Here is a 27086-nt window from a genome sequence, read left to right as displayed (position 1 = left end):
AAAGAACTAGTAGTTATGATATCAAAGATTTTGAATTATCATTCCTTTTCTGCCTCATTTTTAATTTAATCATCTTATCTCTCCAGTAAAACACCATGCTATAATCAGTTTAATGTTCTCTGGATCTTCTGAAACCTCGCTTAAGCAAAAAATGCTTTATCACATCTTTCTCCTTTTGCTTTTGTTGAAGTATTAAATCTTCTTTCTACTCCTGCAGTACTCCACTGTATTTCTTAAATGCTGTTATGTTCTGCTGATGTTTCTATTTCACTTTTTAAAATCTGAAGTATACTTTGTTTGAAATTGGACTGGAGCCTGAAAGTGCTATAACAGCAACTCAATAAAAAGGCAGACTACAATATCTGAATTTTGTGCTATTATGCTTTCAATAGCTCTGGGAATGAAAAGTAAATTAGTTGAAACACTGAGAAAGACATCTGGTCCTGTCATAGAGTTGCAATAGCTGTGATGGTCGCAGGATAGAAGCAAAGCAAGGTTCGTAGGAAGTGGATATTTGTTACATTGAGGATACAGCTGGGGAACACATGGACAAGCTTTCAGTCACACAAGCCTGGGTCCGTTCCTGATCAATTAATGATTCGATGGCAATCGTTGATTTCCCGTCTTTGGAAAGATGCATCCTTTTTCTGATCTTTCGGTTGACGATCAAAGCCAAGCAAAACTTCAGAAAGCACCTATCTCTAGTATATGCAACACACACACACAAACTAGAAAAATTGCTTAGAAATTCTGTTATGTGGACAATGACTCTACCAATGCCCATAGGCATGTCATGTTTACATTTAACGGATCTATTTCTATAACAGCACATAAACGTGGCTGGTGATAGTATTGTTCCCCAAGAGTTTGAAGATCATAATTCACAGGGTTTGGGGAATAAGATACATTGTTCTTAACAGTTATGAAACAATGACTGACTTGTCTCAGGCTGGTTTGCCCAAATTTGACTTCAGAGTTTGTGATCTTGACATTTCTGAAGACTACAATGTGCTAGACCCAGGGGAGTGCAATGTGTGTAACAGCAATAATAGCATCCATCCTGTATTTTGAATCTTCAAACCTGCAGACAGATGGTCATCCTCACAAACTCAGCCAAATAGCTTTTGGCCTCACTGACTTCTCCTTTCTGGGGATAAAGAGTATTAATTGTGCAAGTCTGCACTATAACCCGAGGATGTGGAACAAGACATTTAAATTATGTAAATTCATATTGTGTCTAATGTAGCAGATTAGACTGCATCTCTGCACAGCCTGTTCTTTCTGTCAGTGGGCTGTATCCTTATTTTGGGAAAAGTAAATAGCAATTTGCAAGATTTATCTTCAATGCAGTCTTGGTCTTTTTGCTATGTTTTCCAGTGAAAAAGCAGTCATGGCAGTTGTTTTCTGAGGTGTATGTAAGTTTGTGGAACTGATGTGTCACATATGTGTGATGTAGCATTTGAGAAAGATACTGAGACAACTTCAATAAATACTATGTATTTTTATTCTACCCAAATGTTGGAAATATATTTGTTTTCTCAAAACATAGGGCGGAATCTATGTACAGTGCAGATCTTTGTTACATAGGCGCTGCTCTACCCTCTGCTGTTTAACTAAGGAGCAGGTGAGTACTGAGCCGGTGGGCCATGCTCAGGTCCACCTTGCTGTGGGACACGATGGGAAAGAGAAAAGAGAGAAAGCGTGGTGTGAGAAGACAAAAAGGAGAACGCCTTTCAATGGATTAGAAACCCTAGCGCGCGTGTGGATGAGTGGGTTCAAGGTGGGGAAAGAGGAGGTTTTGTTCTTAGAAAGAACTAATTTTGTGTTACATTTTGTGGAAGTGTTAGAGTATAGCGAGGGGGCGATGCTGCATGTTCATCGTTAGCCTGTGGAAGAATGAGATTAGATGAGTTTTCCTTCCCCCCCTCCCCCCCATGTGTTAATTAGGCAAATGGTTTTAAAGGAGCAGTTCCACCTGCCGGTGGCCGCAGAAGCCCGGCTGTACCGGCCCTGCAACCAGCGGCACCTTCAGCAGCGCGGCTATCTCGTTAGGCCGCCTCCCTCCCTCTCCTCTGGGTGTCAGGGCAGCCACGGCAGCGCCCCGGCCCTTGCCGGGAGGGCGGCAGGCAGGCAGGCACTGCCGCCCCCGCGGCCGCGCAGCCCGGGCCGCGCTCCCCGGGCGGGCTCCGGGACGCCCGCGGCCCCGCCCCGCCGCCCCGCCACTGCCCGGCAGGTGGCGCCGCTCCCGCCGCTCGGCCGCCAGCGCGGCGCGGGCCGCAGCCCTCAAGTTCCGCCGCTCCAGTCGCCGCTGCCGCTGCCGCCGCCCAGGCGCCCGGTGCCGCCGCCGTCCTTTCCCCGCCTCCTCCTTCCCGCCCGCTCCTGCTGCCCCGGCCCCTTCCCCCGCCGGGGCCCATCGGCCCGGCCCGGCCATGGCCACCAAGAAGGCGGGCTCGCGGCTGGAGACGGAGATCGAGCGGTGCCGCTCGGAGTGCCAGTGGGAGCGGATCCCCGAGCTCGTCAAGCAGCTCTCGGCCAAGCTCATCGCTAACGGTGCGGAGCCGGGCGGCGCAGGGCGGGAGGCGGCAGGCCGCGGCGGAGGGCCCGCGGGAGGCACGGGGAGGCCGGCGGGGCTCCCGGACGCCGGGCCCGGCAGGTGCAGCCGGGCGGGCCGGCGTGAGGGGCCTGCGGGCCGCCCCGCGGTGCCCGGCGAGGTGGCGGGGCGTGAGGGGCCGCTGGAGGGGCGGGGAGCGGGTCGGGGCGGCCCGGCCGGCGCGGCCCCGCGGAGCGGGAGCCCCGAGGAGGGCGGCGGGGAGGCGGGTGCCGCTGGGGCCTGACCCCGGCGTGCGGGCGCCTCGGAAATCGCCCCCGGGCGGCGAGCTGGGGCGCTCAGCCCCCGCTTGAGCACCCCTCTGAAGTCCGAGGGAGGCCGCGTTTCGTCTCGCCGGCAGCGGGGCCCTGCGGATTACGTCCTGAACTGCTGAGCAGTCTGATGGTTTATCATGGGTGTTGCAGTTTTGCAGGCACGCATGTTGACCGTGTGCATGAAGCCCTAATGTCCTTCTGCCTTCTGTGCACAGCCAGAGTATCTGTACACAGTGTGTCGTATGAAGGCTTCTGTCCTTTTACTTAAAAACATACCTCAGCAATGTAGTGCTGCTTCATTTATTTTCTTTTAAAAACTATGAATGGTTTGCTTGGTCACAAGCTTGTAAGTTTGCTTACATCACAAACTTTTAAATATTTAGCTGAAGGAGGTGAAAAGCAGTGCTTCATTCTGAGGTATGGAAGTGCCTAATGAACAAGGGAGATGCAGGGAAGTTCTTCTCTTTGGCATGGATGCCTTCATTCTGTGTGTGAGAAAAGGCATGGGGATAGTGTCTGTCTCTCTGGGCTCACTCATTTGCTTGAGGTGGACCTGGAGGTATTGTTAGAGAAAAATCAAGTCTGCAGAGACAGAACTTGGGGAGAATTCAGAGGTGGTAAGTTGAGAGGATGAGGCGTAAGGTTGGTGTCACCGGCAGTGTGTTGCGAAGGCAGTGATAGCTTTGCACGTTTAGGCAGAGAAGAAAACTGCATGATTCAGGTTTATAGAAATAAAAATAAAGGAGGAAAAGATCTGAATCAAAGTAAAGAGAAGAGAGAGAATTTAAGAATAGATGGATGGGTAGTAGATAACCTTACATGTGTTGGCCTAAAAACAACTGGGTGACGATCCTGAAACACACTGGTATTATACTAACTAAAAATAAACACAAGTGAAAAGGTGGAAAGTATTATGTTTAGTTTAAGGACATGCTTTATTGAGTTATAGGCTATGGACTACTTAGAGATCAGTTCAAGCAAAGGGAAATGTTTTTTGGCTGTCTGGTTGAGAAGAACGATCCTTCATAGTTTTAAGATGTACTAAGGTGTTTCAGACAGGTAGGGAGAGGTAGGCAGATGTTGTTGACAGTTTGACTTAAATTTCTCTGACCTGGGTACTTTTTACCTAACTGAAGCATATCAGTCTGCATAGTGTTACACTTCAGTGATTTTCCTAATATGGTATCTTCTAGATTCTGTACCAGTCAAAATACAAATTATTGGAGCATTTCCTGATCTTTAAAACATGGGAAAGTATCATACATAGATTTTGTCTCTTTCTGACAGCACAGGAATGATTAAATCAATGTCCACGGCTTCCAAGTTCTAGCTAACTGACAACATCAAGTCTGTAAGCTAAGTGATCGTAAGGGACTCTCCTTGTGTAGTGGAGTAAGACAGGAAGAGAGTAATTTATTTAATGAAATACATGCCCCTGCTGTTGAGAGTATCTAAAACTGTAAGTTTGTGTTCTAGGTCCTGGTGTACGTAACAGGTTGTAGGCCAAGGTTATGAGCTAGTGAGACTAAGAAGGAGAGGCAATGCCTCTGTTCCACTCCTGACGACAGATATGAACTGAAAGGCACTCCAACGCCTATCCCTGTTGTTAGTTAATCTGAAGCAATTAATTTAAGAAAAAGTACTCAGAACTTCACTGCTTCCTTCTGTAATAATGTTCGGTTTTACAAATCAGCTAGGGAATGGATAACAAAAGATCTATGTTTTGGCTGAATGTGGAACAATATGTCATAGGAATGATTTAAAAGTGTGAGAGAAGGAAAAACAGGGGAGAGGATCTTCATTCTGTCCATATATTGGTGTGGAGGGAATTGGCTCTGACTCTTGAATGCTGGAGCATTTTAGCTGAGGATATCAGCATTGCTAGGTTTATTGCTCTTTGAACACAGATGGGAAGGGATCCTTTGGGGAAGCCCTCTTGTAATCTCTTCAGTCTTGCACTATTGCAAAATAATAGACTGTTACTTTACCAGGACTTAATTACACCTCCTGTTTGGAAATGGGGATTAGAGAACTTGACAGAAATTTTAATAGGTCAGATTATTATTTGGGCTGTCTCGCATTGATATAGTATTTCCTATTATCAAGTTCCCATCCCTTGAAGCTTGCAACTCAAATTAGATGAAGGAAGAAATAGCAATAACAGCTCTCAGGATGAAGGTCTGTGTGGATGCATAAGACAATAATATATACTTCTGGAGAAGCGCAGCATTTAAGAAGTGCAGTATTTTGAATGGACTCGATTATCATATTGTTTATTCTGTTTTGTTCTGCTGATGGATCCTATCTACTCCCTCACAGAATTAGGAGTCTGTATAAACCCTGACAGTGGATCAAATATAAATGGCAGTTTATGTAGGATTTTGGATGCACAAAAATGGCACTTACTGGAACCTATTTCTGTATCTGATGGATTGTATTTGAAAGGCTTTGTGAGCTTACTGAGCTTTAAGATAAAGAGGGAAGAGAAATGTTAATGGATTGGTCACTGCCTTTGCTATTCTATAAGTAATAATCACAATTTGGATCATGGAAAACGTGTGCTCTGTGTCAAGCCTGTGACTTGCATTGTTTTTCACAAAGGATAGATAGATGAAAGAAGTGTCTTTAACCTAACTCAGAATTGTTAGGCACTTATCCAGTTTGTATTACACTTCTCTCCTTCAGAACCAGGACTCAGCAGCAGTAATAAGATTCATGCCATGTAACACAAATCTCCGTTTGAGCTCTTGCTTCATCAGCAGTCCTGTAAAAGATTGGGTCAAAACTGTTACGTGTGGGTGTGGCGGGTTAGCCTTGGCTAACAGCAAATGCCCACCCAGCTGTTCGGTCTCTCCCCTTCCTTAGTGGGGCAGGGGCAGAAAATAGGATGTGAAGACTTGTAGCTTGAGATAAAGACAGGGACATCACTTACTAATTATTGTCACAGGCAAAACAGGCTCGACTTGGGGAAAATTGATTTAACTTGTTGCCAGTTAAAATAGATTCAGATAGTAAGAAACAGAAAGACAGACATGAAAGCAACACTTTTCCTCCCCCCTTTCCCAGGCTCAACTTCACTCCTGTGCCCCTCCCTGTGTGGTGCAGGGGGCAGAGGGGTTACAGTTTGTGCGAGCTGGTTTCTTTCTGCTGCTCCTTCCTTCTCACGTTACTCCTCTGCTCTGGCGTGGGCTCCCCGCAGGCTGCAGGCCTTCAGGAAAAAAATCTGTTCTGGCATAGGCTCTCCATGTGCCTCAGTTCCTTCAGCACATATCCACCTGCTCCAGCTTCAGTCCTTCCCAGGCTGCAGTGGTGGATATCTGCTCTGGCACCTGGAGCACCTCCTCCCCCTCATTCTCTGACCTTGGTGTTCCCTCTGCTGTTTCTCACTCCTTTTGTTCCCTCCTCCTCTCTGTGGCATTTTCTGTCCTTTCTGAAATACTCTTGCACAGAGGTGCCACCAGCTTCGCTGAGGGGCTCAGCTGTGTCTTGCTGTGGGTCTGTTGGAGCCAGCTGGGCCCGGGACAGGGCAGTCCCTGGCCTCTTCCCACAGGGGCCACCCCTGCAGCCCCCCCGCTGCCAGCACGTTGCCGTTTACACCCAGCAGGATTTACAACAACTGTAGCAGCTGGCATAGAAATCATCGTGCTACTCTGAGGTTCATGAAGATGTGGTCCTTGGCTAGTCTGTAGGCTGTTTGGGTGCAAGAAAGGTGCCGTCCTCAACTGTTCAGATCCTGAGTATCACTTCTCAGATGGAACTGAGACAAACCCCATGTCATTAGAAATAAAATCTTAAAGCAGTTTTCACTAATGAAACTTTGTGAGTGTTCCCAAGTAGTTTAACTAACTGAAAAAGGTTCCTTCTAAGAAAACGATCTGAAGAAATTTTGATTCCGTTTGTTGAATTTTGTCTAACATTGTGGTGGTGAAGTGCGGTCATGAGAGTTAGCAAAAGCTCCAAGTACAAAATTACTTGTTCACAGATTATTGGAAGAGGTAAAATAGTAAATGTTGAATAACTGAAATTAATGAGAACGTATTTTAAAGTGCGCCCAGAATTGGGAAGCATTGGTTATAGGATTCTTTTCTATTTTAAGCCAGTCTGAATGGGCTACTTTATTTAATAAAGGCCTTAATCTGTAGGAGAACCATATACAACTTTGTCTTGGAAAACTTGGTTGGCATCAAAAACACAGTTGTGTGAATGAAATGCAACATGCCATAAGAGGGAGATTTTCTCTAAGATCACAGTTTAGTGTAGCAGTCCCCAAAATAACTAGTGATGACCACAACACTTTGATGTTAATGATCACATGTATTTGAAATCCCCTTTTTTTTCATTAAAAGCTTTTATTTTTTAAGATATCTGTAAAGTTGCTCTTCTCAAATATTGAAAAATAAGACATGAATTATCAGTGATGATTCATTTTCAGTAAGTTTATCCTAACATGTTGGTCTTACAGATGACTCCTGTATTTTATTGAAGTGTTCAGGTTTATGAGGATTGTGTTTTGAAACCTCTCTGCAACAGTTTTAATGAGAGTATTGTATCATTCATAGCTTTGAGAATTGGGATTCTCAAGGTGCCTGGAATTTTGTGGTGTTTGAATGATAATTTTGGAAGCTAGCAATCACATTTCAAAGCCGATTTCAAGGCCGTCATGAATTTTTGATGAAACAGTAGCGTCTCGAAGCAGCTACAATGGACTTCAGTATGAAGGTTGTGTCTGCTCAGAACGTTCTCAGGACATCAGTGCTCTAATGTTTTCTTTCCTTCCTTTGGAAACACAGTGAGGAAACCTTAGGTCAGTTCAGTGGCAAGCTGAATGGATAAAATAAAGGATCCATGAATTTCCACGGGTATTTCCGGCCATTCGTTGTTGCTGCAATTGGAACGTGACCTTGCGCAAGTTCAGTGAGATGCATGGCTCTGTCTGGAAAAGCACTGAGGTGGTGAATTTTTACAGTTCAAGTGAGGTAGAATGATGTAGTTCTGTAGAAACCTTAGCCGGTGTGAAATACTGCATTACTGTGGGGAGAGAATGCACGTCCCGGAAGTTCGTGGATCTATACGCTACCAAAGGCATTGTGACATTGCCATGAAAATAGAACACTGTCTACAGGTATCAAGTTTGCTGATGGAAATACACCAGCCTTTTAACACACTGCTTTCTTACCAATTGAATTTCTTACTACCATTACTCTCCCATTTCTGTTTGTTGTTGTTTTGTTCCATGTGTGATCTTTGCTCTGACTACCTTTCCTCTCAACACCTTGTTTCTATAGTTTCTTATTATATCTTTCTACACATTTAGCCTTGCAGAATAAGGGAGCAGAGAGGAGTTAGGAGCAGAGTAGCAAAACCAAAGGATCAGGAAGTATTTTCTATGCTGCTTCTTTTTCTGGATATAAGTAGGACATAAAAATAGAAACATCTTATCAGTTTTCATTTGTTTTGCTCCCTTGTGAAATACAAGACCTCAAATGTATGGTTAAAGCTTATCCTCAGAGTAAACCAGGGATTTCTAAACCTCTTAGGACCCATGCCCTACTTAGAAGGTGTTTATCAAATTTGTTTGGTTTTTATACATACAACTTGTAATGCAATTTATATATGCAAAACTTTCTGAAGAGATCTACATCTCTACCAGAAAAGTTTGCAGACCATGATGTGATATGCCTTTTTGCATTTCCACATAAGCAGAAATGAAGCTCTCTCTTCATTTGTTACCTTTTTTATTTTTCTTCTGTTGTGTTCACTATCATATTTACAGAACAAGTGTACTAAAGACACACGTTTTTCTGAATGAAGACCAAAGACAGTACTAAGATGTGTTGTCTTATTTTTGACTGACAGCTTTGTTTCTTCAGATAGCCAGGGGTGTTAAAACAGTGTAAGTGGTGATGTAGACCTGCTGCTTGTGTTCCAACTGACTTGTCATCTGGAAGAGAAAATGCTAGTGTAGTCAGTATGATTTCACAAGTAACCAAGCTGGTCTAACACCTTGCTGCTATTGTGTGGAGGAGCTCTTTCTTCCTACCTTTACTCAAGCTGCTCCTTCTGTATGCAGTTTCTCCCGGTTACGTGTTCCTGGCCTCTCCCTTGTGTTGATGAACACCAGGGGTGGGACTTACTGTGCTGGGCCAGCAGAAAACTCTAAGCTCCTCTTTGTGGGGTTAGTTTCTGCTGGCTTACTGAGCTGATTTGCCTCCCACAGGGGTCTGAAGAGTAGTATAACAGCTGGTGGAAAATGAACAGTGGCAGCAGCCAGTGAAGGGCAAAGGCGAGGGGAACTTTCTTCCTCTCCCACTGGAAGAAAGTTCATTCAGTGGAATGAACTAAGTACTTCTGGGTATTTGGAGCTTATAGCTTCTTACATTCATAAGGATACTTCCATATATTATGAATGTAATTATTTTAGAAATTAGACATCTCAATATATTAACGTTGGGTTGGTTGCACTCTGATGCTTTGTTTAAAATCATAGAATTGTTTAGGTTGGAAAAGACCTTTAAGATCATCAAGTCCAACCGTTAACCTAGCACTGCCAAGTCCACCACTAAACCATGTCCCTAAGCACCACATCTACACATCTTTTAAATACCTCCAGGGATGGTGACTCAACCACTTCCCCGGGCATCCTTGACAACCCTTTTGGTGAAGTTATAAGAAGAAATGGTAGCCTGATTCATCGGTGTATATGTCTGTATATATGGTATATGTCTGTATTATAGCTGCTCTAGGTTCCTTTAACCTAACTTCAAGGGTTAAAGGTTAGCATTAACTTTTCTATAGGGAAATAAGTTCATTAGTATAAATTCAGGATCATTGGTGTAACTTTTGTTTGAATTTGATTTGCATGGTAGTAAAGAAGGGTGCAGAAGGTCCCTAACCATGCCAAATGTGGGCCATTCTCCTTCTCTGCCAAATCTGGGCCATTCTCCTTCCCCACAAATCTGTCTTGTAAGTAATCAGATTTTAGAATTTGATGGTTAAGTTCTCTGCAGTTTTCTCTGCACTGAACACAATTTAATTGGTGATCTGATAAGGAGCGACTGAAGACAATGGTGGTCTGATAAGGAGCGACTGAAGACAATAACTTTGTAAAAGGCAAAGTGGCAGGATGTTGAGACAAATTGGAGGGAGTGAGGATGTCGGGCTAATAGTGCCATGTTTGTTGGTAGCAAGACCTTTAATCATTGGAGAGCATTTGATCTCTGCTCCATGCTCTGGAGGAAGAGTGCTGAATCTGGGTGTTTCCCTGGTGTCAGCAAATGTGTGGCAGAATGCATAGTGGCAGTTATTAGTAAGCTGCTCTGATCAGAGATGTTATCAGTTGCTCTGTTGCTTCAGGAGATGTTGCATGAGTTTCTGCAAGTTCCCACCCCACTGATGATCTGTGTGTGATTGGTATGATTCCACTCAAAATGTGTATGCATAACCAGAAATCCTTTACTATAATCTCATATTGTCTTCAAGAGAAGGGAATGCATGAAAGGTGGTGGGTTTTTTTAATGTAGTTGTAAAGTAATTTTAAGTCTCCTTTTTACAGATTTTGCTAGAGCTTTATAGTGTGTATGCTGTTTTTTTCCAACAGGATCTTGGTTCATTCAGTTCACAGAATAGACTGGCCTCTGGAGATAGAGCCATAAATCTTAAGGCCAGAATCAAGTATTTCATCAAATCATTCATTCTGTCTTTAGAATTATCTCAGTCACTGCCTGTGGAATTATCACATAAGAAATCTGTAAAATCTGTAATATTGTAGTAGGAAGAAAGCTGCGCTTAAGCACTCTTACTAAGTTTGTCACCCACATTAGTATTCTGTAGAGATGGCATATTAACAATGATTAATCAACAACTCGAGTTTTGATACAGCTGCTCTACAGCTGATGTTTCTGATGTGTAACATGTAAAGGGCGATAAAGCAAAGGAAGGACTTTGAAACGTGTGCTTGTATTGTCTGGAAAAGAGGAGAGGATCAGGATCTGACCCTAGCAGATACTTAGTTGTTTCTTTGATAATGACAGTAGATCCTGAATGTTTAAGCTGTACTGAAGGAAAGGAGGAAATAAAAGAGGACTTATGTGTTAAGGTGTTTGGCAAATGCTGCTCTTCCACTGTTATGTTCCCTGTTTAAGCGTTTAATCTGAAATTGTGTATTGTTGTTCTGTTTTGGTTACTTCCTTGGCTGTATGAATTAGAGCTTCCCCTTTATTAGAATAAAGGAGTAGTCTTTTCAGCCTTGAGCTCGTTAGGTGCTGGAGCCCTGGTGCAGACAGCTCCCTGGGGAACTGACAACTATTACGTAGTTATGCATCATCCTGAGGTGGAGGGTGTTGCCAGGTTTCACAGAAGACTTATCCTTCCTCTTCCCAAAAGGAGGTGTAAACTGTGCTGCTTTCACAAAAAGTGGGTGGGAAATCACTTCTGGCTCTAGACAAATCCTGAATGTAGCTCACCTGAGCCCAGTAACTTGTTTTATCTCCATAAAACTTCTGGAAAGGCAACCAAGATATGAAAATACCAACAGCTTCAAGGCCCTCCCCTGTTTTTTCTGCAGTTAATTATGTGAACAAGTTGTTGCTTATCTTTCAAGTGTGCCTTATTTCAAATTCAGGTTTGCCTGGGCTCAGCTTCCAGCCACACTTCTGTTTTTCTTTGTACCATTTAATTACAGTCTCTTTGCCTTAATGGGGAGAAAACGCTGTGCATTAATCAAGGCTCTAATGGGATTGCTTTAGAGCTGGGTTTAAGGAGAAGCAGAAGTAGGGGACCTACTGCTTTTAGAACTGCTGATAGAATTTTTAAAAGAAAACAACAAAGTTGCTGAAAGGTGCTTTCTGTCTTAAAACTGGTGGTTATGTACCTGACACAATCATCTCTGAGAGTGACAGGTGTAGGCTACTGCCCTTCAAGAATTTACTTGGGGTTTCCCAGGAGCTAGTGGGTGGGGAAGAGGATAAGAAGAGGCTGGTTTTTTGAGTGACTGGCTTTTGGAAATGGTAGAGAACTGCAAGGTCTCCCCTTTGGGGAGCAGAGGCTCATCTGTGTGCTTTCATCTGAGCTTTGGGTCATCCCACAGATGAAAAATGTCCCTCTTCTGACCTGACGATCAATCAGTGATTAATACAGAGAGATGTCCAGGGAGTGAAGGTGCGAACCAAAATCTCTAGATGGTGAGGTTTAGGAGTAAGGAAGTATTCCTGATGTATAAGAGGTTGGACAGAGTCAGGATCTCTTCAATCTCTTATTTCTTCTTTTTTGTCAACCATTTTCTTTACCTTCTTGGGAGAACAAAAGTTGGATTCCATTGTCATCATCTGTCAAATTTGCACTGTGCTGCAATGTAGCCGTTTGGTAGCGCATGGACAAGAGCCACTGTCCCCATGACATGGTTTGGTTTTGCCTTCCATCTAAATAGTCTCTAGTCGGGTTTTTTTGTTGTTGTTAGTAGCGACAGGAAAACTGGTTTGTCCTTGGACAAACAAATCATGGCAAGAAACAAGACTGAAAAGAATTCCTAACTATCACAGTGTGTGCTTTTCCTGTTCTCCAAGTCACTCTTTGATCTTCTTTGTAACCTAAACAAAACATAAATGGAAAGAAGCTAAATTTTGATCATTCTCCCTCAATGTGGTTACTAGAACTGTTCCCAGTTAAACACCTGAAGATGATGGCGATTCTGTTTCCCACACTTCGTGCTTCCCAGTCTTGGGTATGACCCGCATTCTTATTTCTTGGTTTTACATTGCATTTGTCTGAATGGGCCAAGTTTAATTCAAACATAAACTTATCAATAATCTAGATGATACATTGTGGATGTCAGCTTGATTATTTACTGTTCTGATGGTCTTAACAATTCACAAAATTTGGGAGCTTGAATATTAAAAAAAAAAGCCATAAAAATAATATGATTTGAAACAATTGCTGCAGTTTTCTGTTCTTCTTAATAAGTGCCCTCATAAAATAAATTTCTGTAGTAGAGGTACTTTGGAAGTAAATTTGCATGTGCATAGTCTGGGAAGCCTATAATATTTTTCTTCAAAGTGAGTTTTGGCTGTCAAGCAGGAAAATTGCCTAGATTCTGCATAGCTGCAGAGTAAAAGGGTGCCATGCCCTCTGTGTACTTAAGAGGCAGAGGAGTGAATGACTGTGTATAATTAAAGGTGTTAATAAGTAGAATTAAGTTTCTTTGAGCAGCTGACTCTGTATTTTCTGCTTCTGGTTTTACATGTGTATCGTCTGCATCAGTCTGCAGCCTTTCTACCAGGAGTGCCTGTTGGTCTGTACATGTTCTCTAGCTATTCTTCTGCTGTCCCCAGAGACCTGACTGGACAAGATCCTGGGCAACCTGCTGTAGTTGATCTTGCTTGGAGCAGGGGTGTTGGACTAGGTGATCTCCAGAGGTCCGTTCCAACCTCAGCCACCCTGTGATGCTGTGAATTCTTGCTACTTAGTAGTCAGTGATGGAATTATAAGTGACATCTGTATATCCATATATTGTTTTTCTTTTCTTTAATGTAAATCTTGTATAAATCTAAGTTTAGTTTTAGCATTCATCTTAATTTAAGTAACTTCTGGTCAGAGTTACTTGAACAGGTACTTGGAGACTTCTGCCAATATTCCTCTTCAGGTACAGCCAGTGCTCTTAATAACTCTTACGTGCATCATGAACAAAGCAAATGTCTTTGTTTTAAGTGTATGGTCAACTTGTTCCCAGTTAGAAAACACGTTTCATGCTGTTTCTGCCAGATGAATATGAAATCAGATCTGGATCCAGGATTTCCAGATTCTCCTCTGGAAGAAAGCTCCTTTTCAAAATGGCCTTCTTAATAAATGTTCTGTGGGGTGCTATAAGATTTTTCTCCTCTTCAGCTGTTTTTACAGAAACTTTACTCTGAAATTTTTGTCTAGGTACTACATGGAGCAATTGACCCCTTCGGGATCCTTCTTGCTGCATCCTACTCCTGGATAAAAATTCCTCAGTTTGTTTTTCAGATTTAGGCATAACGATAATCCAACATGTTTTAGGAAATGTGAGGAAAAGTCCTCTCAAAATAATGCAACATGCAGTCCTTCAGGTACTCAGAGCCTTCAGTTTTACCTTTAGAGAGAATAAGAGTTTTAGGGATTGAGTAGGAGGAGTTTCCTTTCTCACTCCCAAGCTAGTTTCCCTCTGGGAAGATTTGAAGCACCAGAACAGAGATTACAAGGCAAGTCTCAACTTGCTGGAATCCTGCATGTCAAATTATGGTCCTATTGGGATACTGGAAATCTCATACTTGTCCTCTTTACCCCTTGACCCTTTCCCCCCCTGCTTATTTAAATTTTTTTTATTTTTAGTTCTGAGTTAAGACTTGAGTTTTTTATTTCTTTCTCTCTCTGGAATCCAATACAGGGCAGGTGAAGCAGCAGCGTCTTCTGTTCTGGCAATTCCATGCTTCATCTAATTGATCTCACCTCATGCAGTATCTTCATTTGGAGCTAACGATAACCGTGATCTTTTGACTTCAGTGCATTCAGACAATTGTGCTTTTTAAGAGTCTGAAATATGTTACCTGAAATACTGAAGATTTTGGTGGAGAGTGGGTGAAGTGATACAGCATGCTTCTAGATTTGTTATCTGCTTGCTTACAAGGAAAGATTAAAGTTTGTTTGGCCAGTCACCTCAGATTCTGTAACTAGTTTGCTCTATATTTCCTATTCCTAAATACTTCCTATTCAAATTCAGATCCTCAGGGCTTGAGTCTGGGGTTGAGCCTCTTTGCTTAAAGCTTTGTGGTAGGAGATTTTCTCTTAATTCTGCACATTTTTCTTGCAGCTGTGTAATTCAGAAGAGAGTGAAACGAAATACTAAAAATACTTCTTTTAATCTATGCCGTTTGGTGTATGAGGAAGAAAACACTGGTTTTCCCCATACTCTTTTTGCCTTTAGATGTTGAGCTGTTGAGGCCCCATAATGTGTAACTGTCTTTGTTAGCACAGGATCGTGGGTATTCTTGCCAGTGTATCACAGCAATATGACATGGATGTTTCATTGCAGAGGAACATCTTGTGCATGGAGCCTTGATACCAGGAGCAGGGTTGTTGATAGTTGTTGCCGCAGAGGTGATAGCAACTATGTTATCTGTGAGAGGCGTGTTTGCATTGTACCTTTCAAGTATTTCCTTGTGATGTTAAAAATACAACTGAAATAAATAATTTTCAGGCCCTTTTAAAAAATATTACCTTTTCTGCATTAATATTAGGAACACTTGAGAAACCACACAGATAGTAGTTGTGGCCTAGATAACCTTCAGTGTTTTGCTTTGGTTTTTATCCAAGACTGTTGAACCACCACAAGAAAAGCAATACTTGAACGAAGTAGCTATACAGAACAACAGGTAGCAGGTTCATTAGTTCTGTTGAGAACACTTAATCATTCACTATGGATGTATCTTGGTGTACTCTGGAATTGAATGAACTTTCAAAGTCACCTCTTGGAGAGAGATTCTGCAGGCAAGAGACAGAGCTTCTAATCTGTATTCAGTTAGGGCTTTTGGTTTTTTTTTTTTTTCTGAGCTGTGTGCAGTGTTGCCATGCTTTCCTTTCTCTCCCCTTCTCCCTAAACTTACTTTTAGAAAGCAATTTAGAGCTAGATATTCCTCTCACCTAGCCTGCTAACAACCCCTGGGTTCTTCAATGAATGCCTGGAGGTTGTGGTAGCATTCATCAGAAAACTGATTATTTTGTATTTTAGCATGTGATTCAGTGGATGATTCAAGATGGACCATAGTTTTAAGCTAATAGTAATAAGTATTCATCATTCTTGACCCAGGATAAATGAAGATTAATCCTCTGTTTTAATTCACTGTTTTTCTGCGAGTAACTGCTTCGGATCCTAACAGTGTTGTAACAATTTTGCTTCAACAAGCAGATGTTAAAAATCAAGTAGCAAAGCAGCTGTCATTATGATATTTTTAGACACTATTGTACAAAGACATGTCATCATGTGTGGTTTTTCCCCTACCCCATATTTATGCCAGCCTTTATTCTCATTTTGAAGGTGGTTAGGGCTGATCCATATTGCAAAGAGGGATAGCTATGTTTGCACAAGGTTCTTCTCAAGACATTTTGTATGACTGTGTCTAAGCTTTCTCTAAGCTGAAAGAAAACAGCTTGCATATGTAGATGTGTCTGGGTTTTTTTGCTTTTGCTTCCAGTACTAACAGAAATGGATATTTCACCTTCAGTTTGTCTTGCAGTTCCAATGTGCTCAGACTTGTCTTTGATTATAGGCAGAGGACATTCTATTAGGCAGGTGGATTATTTCAGTGATACTGTGATTTTGCAGAAACAGATGGGCAAGCTAGGCTGTCCTTCTCCAGTTAGGAAATGGTTCTGCAATGCAGTTGTGATATAAGTCATCAAATATCCCCTAACTCTACTAACTAATTGTTGATGAACTCTTCAGCAGAGGAATGGGTGAATAAGAGGGAGTGTTGCCTTTGATCAAGAATTTTATATTGATCCATAACTATCCCAATTTTCTAAAAGTGGGAAACTAGTTTTCATGGTATTGAAACTGTTTACTAATGTTTTTTTTTTCTTCTGAAACATCTATTTAGACTGGCTGAAAGAACGGTAGACTTCAAGGTATCTAAAAACTTTACACAGTTTAATCCTGTCTTTATAAAGTGTCTTATAGAAGAGTATAATCTAGATCACTCATACTGTGCTGGAAGAAAAAGAAAAGCAATTTCTTCTCATACATTACTTACGTTATTTCAGGATGACTTAAGGGATAGCTAAAACTGATTAAAAACTCTGCTAGAGCTATGGTTTCATAAATGGTTTCTTTCAGAAATGTCCATGTAATTGGAATTTTGTTATAAGCACCATTGAGGCTCGATCTTACTGGCACAGAATGGTTGACATGCTTCGAGCCAATGCTTTGTTAATAAAGCACTCCCTCAGTCATAATTTGATTTAAAAATTTCTTGCCCATGTCTGGCCCCGACCGACTGACTTAGCAGATGAGTGACTTGGTAAATATGAAAATCCTGCTTTGCAGTAACTTCTATGGTTTGCATTCTGTGACCTGTTGTCTTCTGGTGTTGGTCACCAGCAGCTGAGCGAGTGCAGCACTTCCATGATGAAAGCCAATCTGACAGTAACTGTTTCTCATATGGTGCTGTGTCTCATGATATACAGCAATGGTACAGGGAAAGGGTGAGTTGTGCTGTATATGGGTGACCTAGAAGAACAGCTTTTGTTTTGATGCTTAATCAGATCTGTGTGTAAGTTGCGGCTGTTGTTTTCTCCTCTCTCACCTTTACTCTGAAAGAAAGTACGTGTAATACATGTTGCTGCACTGTGACCGTCCCTAGCTAGTGTATGGATCATTAGCTTCTCTAACTTGCATCAATGATGGGAACAAAATGTCTGGGTGCTATGGACTACTTTGATTCTCATCTTAAGGTGTCTGGATAGTTTCAAGAGTATGCGCCAGCATGAAATTAAGGCTTTGCTCTTGCTTGTGTCCTGTCTTTAGAGACAATATAATTTTTTTTTCAAGTCATTGTCAGAGAGGAGAAACTTATCTTAGGGTGAAGGGGGGAGGATGAGAGAGGGAAGAGAGAGAGAGAGACTAAATTAAACTTTCTAGAGGTGGCTTTTTGTTTCTTTACTCTTACTTTCCCCAGCGTGAGAAATTCTGCTGTGTACAAGAGAATAATAATCTTACAAACATTCTGCGAAGTGCTAGGTCTGTGTCAGTGCCTGTCTTGTTCTACTGCGGCCCCACAAATGGGTGACAATTGGAGCTTCTAGAGCTGGTCTTCCTCTTTCTGTGGTGCAGCTGTTGAGCAACTGGAGTATGGCTACACTCTGCTCTTGCATGTGCCAGTGCTGTTCTTTGGTTACAAGCAAAATGATTATTTTCCCCTTTAGTAATAGGGGTGGTTTCAGCACTTCGTTTTAAGAATCCTCATGCCTCAGGGAATGCATTTTCACACCTAACAGTGCAAGGTTTATTTTCTTTCTCCTTAGTGTCTAACCTGTTCTTCAGGATATCCGCTAATCTATTGTAACCATCCAAACTAGTTGTTTCACATGCTTCCATGACAATTTTGCAGTTTATATAAACAAAACATCTCTGGCAGCTGGTGCACAGTCTAGCTGTGTTTTTTACCTGTCTCTCCATAAAGATAGAGCTACTGTATTTAACTTACTTAAAGAAATGCTTGTTACAGGAGTGTGGGCCAGAAGAAATTTTCATAGAATCGTAGAATCATAGAATAGTTTGGGTTGGAAGGGACCTCTAAAGGTCATCTAGTCCAACGCCCCTGCCGTGGGCAGGGACATCTTCAACTAGATCAGGTTGCTCACAGCCCCGTCCAACCTGTCCTTGAATGTTTCCAGGGATGGAGCATCCACCACCTCTCTGGGCAACCTGTTCCAGTGCTTCACCACCCTCAGCGTAAAAAATTTCTTCCTTATATCTAGTCTCAATCTACCCCCTTTTAGTTTAAAGCCATTCCTCCTTGTCCTGTCGCAACAGGCCCTGCTAAAAAGTTTGCCGCCATCTTTTTTATAAGCCCCCTTTAAGTACTGATAGGCTGCAAGAAGGTCTCCCTGAAGCCTTCTCTTCTCTAGGCTGAATAACCCCAACTCTCTCAGCCTTTCTTCATAGCAGAGGTGTTCCATCCCCCTGATAATTTTTGTGGCCCTCTTCTGGACCCTCTCCAACAGGTCCATGTCTTTCTTATGCTGAGGGCTCCAGAGCTGGATGCAGTTCTCCAGGTGGGGTCTCACCAGAGCAGAGCAGAGTAGAGGGGCAGAATCCCCTCCCTCGACCTGCTGGCCACGCTTCTTTGGATGCAGCCCAGGATACGATTGGCCTTCTGGGCTGCAAGTGCACATTGCTGGCTCCTGTCCAGCTTTTCATCCCCCAGTACCCCCAAGTCCTTCTGGGCAGGGCTGCTCTCAATCCCTTCATCCCCCAGCCTGGATTGACACCAGGGGTTGCCCCGACCCAGGTGCAGGACCTTGCACTTGGCCTTGTTAAACCTCATGAGGTTCACACGGGCCCACTTCTCCAGCTTGTCCAGGTCCCTCTGGATGGCATCCCATCCCTCTGGCGTGTTGACCGCTCCACTCAGCTTGGTGTCATCTGCAAACTTGCTGAGGGTGCACTCGATCCCACTGTGTATGTCATTGATGAAGATATTAAACAGTACCGGTCCCAATACAGACCCCTGTGGGATGCCACTCGCCACCAAATGTTGAGACCTACTTAAAGGAATGTGTATGAAAGGGAAGGCATGTGTGGTACTTCCTTCTTTGGCATGTTTGAAGTTCTGCTATTTGAAGTGTTGAAGAATGTCAATGATAGACCTCACTCATTGCAAACAGCCTTGATGATATTTCAGCTCCTGCATTAAAGCACTGGTTTTAGTGTCATTTGGATTCCTTGCTATGTTTGATGTTTGTGTTTCCTCAAGCTTCTTTGGAAATGAAGTTTGCTCAGCGAAGCGTTAAACTGAATAAAAGGAAAGAGGAATGTTGCTTGTTAAATGAAATACTTTGCTTTTGATGAGTACAGATCAGGGAGGAAGTATCTACTTGTACATCCCTTAAAACTTAAAGTAAACAGTTTGACGTATTTTTACCCGTTTTTAAGTCACCACTTAGCTTTAAAAATACAATTAGCAAAATTAATCTTCATTGTTCTTCTCCCAAGTAGGACATTACTATGCTGACCTCAAGTACTATTTTCAAGGCCCACTCTTTATTTTAATCACCTTTTTAAAGAGGCTCATAAACAAAAATTGTGTACTCGGAGCACTCTCTGGAGTCTTCAGAATATTATTAGTAAAATACCTGTGCTGAAAGGACCCCTCGGACACCTGTTCTTTGCAAGGCAAATAATTGCATCCTGTGAATATGTTCTGAACCACAGTTTTGTAAGTTTGGAGCAGGCCTCTGATCTCTGAGACCCTTTCACACAGAACGTGTTAAACTCCTTACACCAAAGACTAACCTCCCTTGCACTGGTGTACAAAACCAGCTGTCTTTTCTGTGCATGCAGTTTACACTCTTTGTTTTCCAGAGAGATGGAACAGTTACAGAAAGTGCAGTCCTACAGAGTGCTATGCTAAAGCTATCTTTGAGCAGGGTAATGGTGCTCATAATATCTGACTTTACTATTTGTTTATAATAATACTGTGTCTATGTAATGAAGTTTGGAATTTGGAATAAGGCTGTAACAAAGGGGATTTGGTCCAAAATACCAGGTTTAGATTTGGTCAGTTTAATGTCCTTTTTAGTTTGCAGCTTGAAACTGAAGCTACGCAAGCTGTTGATTTTTATCAATTGTGCTAAGATTTCTGTTTGAAGGAAAAGAAAGAGCATGCAGAAAGTAAACTGTAACAAAATAGATGCTGAGCATCTTTAAAAATAAAAAAATCTCATTTTAGCATGTTGCTTCTCTTGGAAAATTTGCTTTATTGCAGCAAGTGACAATTGTCTCTACCATTTGTGCTTTTTAGTATATGTATCAGTGCTTGCAGAAAATCTGTTGATATTGATGGAAAATTACTCCATTTGATGGAAAAGTCTCGTCAAGTGAAGCATTATGCCCTGACAGAGGATGACTGTGTTGGGCAAAGGGGGCATATGCAAGTCTTTGATACCCAGGTGGGTTGTGTTAGAGTGCTGAAAGAGCTGGCCAATGTCATTGCAAGGACACTGTCATTTTTTTAAAGGTCCTGGTGATCAAGGGTGATTCCTGGTGACTGGAAAGAGGCAAATGTGGCCGTTTGCAAGAAGGTCAAGAAGGAGGATCCAGGGACTGCAGGATGATCAGCCTAACCTCAAGCCCTGGGAAGATTAGGAAGCGTGTCCTGGAAACTGGCTGGAAGGATAAGGAGGTGATTGGGATCAGTCGACATGGGTTTATCAAGGACTAACCAACCAGATAGCTTTTGATGACGAGAAGTGACTGACTGTATGGATAAAGTGGGGACAGTGGATATTGTTGGCTTCAACTTTGTCTAGACTTTGGACACAGTTCCCCATACTGTATCTTGTAGCTCAATTGAAAAGACAGGTGATAGGTGGAAAACTGGCTGGGCTCAGAGGTTTGATCACAGGTTAGAAAAAAAAATCCAGTCTGTGACATATTAGAAGTGGGGCCTCTGTTTAGTATTTTTCTTGGTGACGTGGACATTGAGAATGCACCCTCAGTAGTTTTGTGGGTGATAGAAAACTGGAGAGGAGTATGTGACTGCTGTTTAGAGGGATCTCAACAGGCTGGAGAAGTGGGCTAATGGCAAAACTCACGAAGTTCAGCAAATGCAAATGCCACGGTCCTGTACTTGAGAAGGAATAGCTGTAACAGTATAGCCTGGGGATCAACTGGCTAAAAAGAAGCTTTGCAGAAAAGGGTCTGAAGGTCCTGGTGAACAACAAAGGGAGCATGAGTAGGCAGCAAACCCTTGCGGCAATGAAGACTGACCGCACACTGCTCTGTTAGCAAGAATGTAGTCAGCAGTTTGAGAGAAATTATTATTCCCTACTGTTTGTCACTTGTGAGACCACATCTGGAATATTGTATCTAGGTTTGGGCTCTCCAGCACGAGAAAGACATTGGTATAGTAGAGTTAGCCCTGTGGAGGGCCACCAAGATGATAAGGGGGCGAAAGCACGTCACCTAAGAGAACCAGTTGAGAGCGCTGCATTTGTTAAATCTTAGAAAGGGAAGGCTAAAAGGGGATCCTACTGCTGCCATCTCCCACCCCCTCCTTGAGTACGGAGGTGGCCTCTTCTCAGAAATGCACAGTGAAAGTATCAGAAGCAATGGACAAAAATTGCAACGAGGGAAATGTTGAATGGATAGCAAGGAAAAAATTTCCACAATGAGAACAGTCAAATGTTGGAAAAGGTTGTCCAGAGGGGTTTTGTAATCTGTGGAAATGCTCAAAACTCAACTGGGTATGATCCCGAGTTGCCTGACCTAATGTTGAAGTATGTTTCTTATTTCTTTTTCTTCACTTAGTACATTGAAATATCTTTTATTTTTCATTTTTGCTGAACAGACTTCAATGAAAGAGTAGCAAAATTAGTGTAAATTGCTTCAAAAATTCATGGAATTATACTGATAACATTGTGAATGTATGGGAATGAACTGGGTCCTTCTCTACTTTTATTTCCTCAGAGGATTTAAAATTTCAGGTATAATATCTTAGAAGAAACTTCAAATGATAGGAGTTTTGAGAGCCGAGGAAATTAAAAATGGCAATTTTCAATTGTGCGAATTACAGATGAGTGGTGTGGTCCAGGACGATGAGCTGGGTGCAATAAAAAGGGATGTTTCTGGCTGGCTCTCTTGCTTTTCTCCAGAGGGCAAAGTGTGATTGTTTGCCTTTGGCCAACCTCAACCCAGTCTTCAGGCAGGCTCTGAGCCTGCCAGAGTCCCAGCCTATAGCTATGGGTGGGAGGCAGTCTGGGTGCTCTGGCTTGGGCCCTTTCCTAGGAGAGTGCAGTTGACCACGACTATCAGAGCTGGTGGCTGCTGCTGCTACAAGGTCGTAGAGGAATGGAGGCTGTAGACAAGGGATTCCAAAGCCTGGTGTTGGTCCCTCCAAGTGCTTATGTTGAGAGAATCTACTGCCCCTTTCCTTGCTTTCTATTGTACTCTGATATAATGTATGGGTAAAACTCATGCTGTAGTAAAGAATTTTTTTTTCTCCTTGTTTTCTAAACACAGGGAAGACTGCATTCAGATTATTTGGTGTTGTCTGATCTCGAGATGAGATGAGTATAGCTGAAGTATCAGGAGAAACTTTGGTGGGCAAAGGAATGGAACTGTTACTGCAAATCTGAGATTGATGAATTTGACAACTATGGTCTGAAAGTCAGAAAATTAAGCAGATGCTGAGATCTTTCCCTTCTGCAGTAGTGTTTAAACAGTAAAATGTGAGTGAATGGTAGTTGAGAACAAATAAATGTCCAGATTACCATGGATGTCTTTCCCAGAACACCAAATAAAAAACATAAATAGAAAAATAAGCACTCCCTTGATGCTTTTGCTATTTGTCTGGTCTCTTAAACTCTCTCTTGAAGAAATTGTCGTTTAAGAATCAGCAGTTAGCTGGAGGTTTTAAGGAGAAAAAATTCTAGGTTTTTGTCATTCTACTTGATAGGACATGTTACAGGACAGCACTGGTCCTTATAGCTTACTGTATAATGGCATTGTACATGGGTCATATACTAGTCCAACTGACACGAGACTGAAATTTGCTGTACTTAAAAGGTGAGATAATGCTGAAGCATTTATAGTTCCTGAGGGAAAGCTTTTCCTCTACAATAATACTGAGTTCTGCATGTCCTGGTCTTTCTGTCCCTTCTCATAACCTCTAAGGACACTGCTAAAGGTTATAAGGCGGAGAGTACTTTTCTGATAGCTTTTTGCCTTTCCCCTTTTTTTAAATCTTTTTTATTTATTGTTAGTTCAAATTTGGGTTATTCAGACATTGTTTGCAAGACATGATCTGGGCTTTTCAAGTCCCAGATAGTGAGGTGATGACTTTTACAGCTCTCTTCTCACTAGACAAACTACTCAACACGTTTCAGTAAACTAAGTTTAGTGCTCCTGGATAAGGGCAAGGTAGAGGATGACTAGTTTCTTGAATTTCGGCAAACGTGGTAGCTGCAGCTTTGCTGGACAGCCTGGTATTCTGTTCTACCTGTGTGTCTGAGAAGTGGTGGTATGCCTTCTAAGACACAGGGAGAATGATGAGAAATGGACTTTCATACTGAAGACTTGGGATGGCTGGAGTCTTAACAAGGTCTGAGTGATATCTGCATTCTTACAGCTGAGATACGGATGGTGATCAAAGACTTCCTGAGGGACATGTAACCCAAAACTAGTTGCATAAATTAATCCAATATCTCTCTATTCATATTTGAAACTACAATAAGCATTTTGTGAAACACACACCATTTTTTTTGGTAAAGTATAGTACATAGTATATATAGTATCAGAAGTATATCTTGTCACATTCAGAAAGCTACATAAGGCTTTTGAATGAAGTGTTGCTTTTTAAGGAGGAAGGGGAGAATACTGACTTCAGGTTCTGAGAATGAATGTTCTCATTCATTATAGCTTAGAACACAGGACACTTGATTCTACAATGAATCAGGCAGGTAAAAGATAAATTGAAAAGTAAAATGAAGTACCACGTGACTTGTGTTAAATCTGAATGCTTTGTGTTTGTTTTGCTTAGTTTGTATTTAAAATTCAGGCAATGGCTACCTCCACTGAAGTGTTAGTGAAATAAAATTATTTCTAATCTTTCATGTGTTTGCTTTTATTTACAGATGACATGGCAGAACTTCTTCTTGGGGAGTCCAAACTAGAACAATGTTTGAAGGAAAATGCTCTTAAACAGAGTAGTAGTCCACTGGGCCCCCGGCCAAAGCTGACCGAGGTCAGGAAACATCTCACGGCAGCACTTGATAGGGGAAACCTAAAGGTATGTAAGTCAGTCTGAGCAAGAATTAGAAAAGCTGAAATTGACTGGAGTACTGTGCTGATCATGGAGAAAAATGTGGAAAGTGCTTGTGTGGTGTTTTATTATCATTGCTGTTCCCAGAACATCATCAGCGCTATGCTATTTCATGGCTCTTTGTTTCTTCGTGGATTTTTGTTCAGATAAATTTCTCAAATCTTCTTTCATTAGAAGAGTAAGAAAACTGTCATTGACTTCTGGGATGCTTATGTGAAGTATTTACAACCTGTTTTGTGGAAGTTCTTCTTGGAGTATATAACTATATTGTTCTTTGTAGTGCATTAAATAGAAATGTTAGAAAAATGCAAAATATTTCACAAATTTCTGTAATAGTCTCTTAAGTATTCAGGAAAGGTTCCTTAAGTTATGTTTGCAGGGGTGGAAAGCGAGGTTAATACTTGAGAGCGATTTTCTGTCATAACCTTTTGATGTTCTTAACCATTCTGGCCCTCTTTGCTTAACTATTATTGTAGCTACTACATCAGCTTATCTTTTCTGTACTCAATGTCCATCTTTTGAGAGATCAAAAGGCCCTTGTTTTACAGTCATCTGTAACATTTTGTTTCTTGTGATTTGTGGGAGTATTAATTTCTCTTCCTTCTCTTTCTTCATTCTTCCATGAATCCTTTTTTCAAGACATTTGTTCTGCCCCGATACTTTGAAATTACGCAAATTAAACACATAGGCTGTGGAACATATATCATTAATTTTTGATGCTATGTTATTTTCAACTGTGCTTGTGGTGTTAGAAAAAAATCATTGGAGGGGTTGTAATGATAGGCTGCCTTTAAATAGTTTTGTCACCTGGCAAAGCTGGATCCTGACAGAGGTATTTCTGGTGCATGTGTAAATAAATACGTGAATATACAAAATGACTGGAATGCTTTTCAGTAGCTTGGTGGAGTGAGATTTTGTGGATTCAACCCCTACTGCAAGCTTCCCAGATATTACATGAAGACAGAGTTTTGTTGGTTTGTTGCTCTGTTACAAGAAATATCCTGAGGGTTTCTACAGTGCATATATACAGAAAACGGACCGAATAATTATCAGAAAGAATTAGGTGTGTTTTCTCAGGAGAAGAACCATTCTTATATCTCTTCCTTCTAGCCAGAATTCTTACAAGAAGCTAACCTAATTATGGCCAAGTTAAACTATGTGGAAGGTGATTACAAAGAAGCTCTGAACACATATGCCAGAGTTGGAGTTGATGACTTGCAGCTAGCTGCAGTGCCACCGTATAGGCTACGGATGATTGCTGAAGCATATTCTACTAAAGGTAAGATTGCTCTTTCCAGTATAATAATGTGGAAATAGTTTTTAAAATGTTAATTCACATCTTGTCTGAAGTTAAAGAAATTTTTGGCGTGCATATCATCAACACAGTGGTGGAGTACCACATTTGTAAATAAGTAAGAGGATGGCTTGGCTCCTTTAAATTATTCAGAGTTTGTGCTAAGTTGACAAGACTTTTACCTTAATTAATATTCTAACTGTGCTGTCACCCAATCAAATTTTTTTGATGTGTGTATTTAAAAGTCCTTCAATATGTAAATGTCACAATAACTGTGGCTAGATACTGAAAGTATTATCACTATTGCTGAAAGTTAAGAGTTGCAAAAGTAGTGCAGTTTTGCAGCTGCTGTGTACAGAATTGGAGACCCTTGATTCACCGTGATGCCTTTTACTGAATGTTAAAATGCTCAACCTAAGCTAAATTGCTTAACTAAATTGCTACTTATTTGAGAAAAATAGTAATAACATGATAAAATGACTTAAAGCGGTGCATTTCTTGCACAGTTTTATTTTTGAATTTTTCTTACCTGAATATCTTTTTTTAAAAAATTCAGAAAGTGAAGTTAATTTAAAAAAAAATTTTTTTTTACTAGTCTCGTATAGTGAAAATTGTAATGCTGGCCTTGTGTCTTAAGGTGGCAGTGCCCCTTCAGTTTAGAAAACTCATTAATAGGCTGTAAGCTGGGTCAGTGTGTTGAGGAAAGTGGCAGTTTGTATGCGGTAGGTTTATTAGAATTTACTGTGTCTAAATGTTTGCTTTGGTCTGCTGTGTTTAAGCTTGGGTTTAGTGTGCATATGTACTTTTGTTATGGCGAGAGGAGTGTCAAAGTCAGCAAACACAATTTAGGAGAGACTTCAAGAGCATTCACTGACAACTGGTCAAGGATTGTTTCTAACATTAGTCTTGGAAGAGAGTGACTGTTTTCCACCAACACAGTCCTTTAGTAAACGTTAGACAAGCATGAGTCATTCTCTGTAGAGATGTCAAGGAAATAAGAGAACTAACTGGTAGCAGAGACAAAAGGTTGCTTCCTAAATCTGGGCAATATTTAGATTAAAGTGGGAAGGGAGTACATGGGGAGTTCATATATATGACGTAAATCTGCCCAGTTCTCTCATACAGCATCTGTGTGGGCTTTTTGGCAACGTCTGGTATGGGTAGACTTCCACTCAGCTTTGTGTTTTTTGGTTGTGGTTTTTGTTTTGTTTTTTAAATCTATGAGGATGTCTGTTGAATTTGTCATGTTCTTTCCATGAAAATGCAATCTTGGACTTGATCAACTTTAAGTACCTAAATTTGCTTATATCTCCAAGGAATCCCAGTAATTTAATTGAATTTTTCCCAGAGCTCAACTCTTCTGGCTCTGTTTTATT

The 27086-nt window shown here is 41.6% G+C and overlaps 1 protein-coding gene across 4 annotated transcripts in view; it reads left to right on the top strand.

Moving 5' to 3' along the window:
- The first annotated feature begins 2329 nt into the window (after positions 1-2329).
- TTC7B (tetratricopeptide repeat domain 7B) overlaps positions 2330-27086 on the top strand; it is a 149946-nt gene continuing 125189 nt past the window's right edge. For 3 of the 4 annotated variants that reach the window (XM_076345269.1, XM_076345268.1, XM_076345270.1), the window contains exons 1-3: positions 2330-2550; positions 24229-24383; positions 25527-25695. In XM_076345269.1, coding sequence (XP_076201384.1) covers positions 2430-2550; positions 24229-24383; positions 25527-25695 — 445 coding nt within the window. In that variant the 5' untranslated portion in view covers positions 2330-2429. Of the gene's footprint in view, positions 2551-24228; positions 24384-25526; positions 25696-27086 lie in introns of those variants that run through there. The other variant, XM_076345271.1, reaches the window with a different exon arrangement.

This window comes from Aptenodytes patagonicus, chromosome 7, assembly GCF_965638725.1.
Source record: "Aptenodytes patagonicus chromosome 7, bAptPat1.pri.cur, whole genome shotgun sequence".
In the NCBI taxonomy this organism is placed as follows: domain Eukaryota; kingdom Metazoa; phylum Chordata; class Aves; order Sphenisciformes; family Spheniscidae; genus Aptenodytes; species Aptenodytes patagonicus.
The sequence above is the reverse complement of the archived record's forward strand: the minus strand, read 5'-3'. Positions and strand labels throughout refer to the sequence as shown.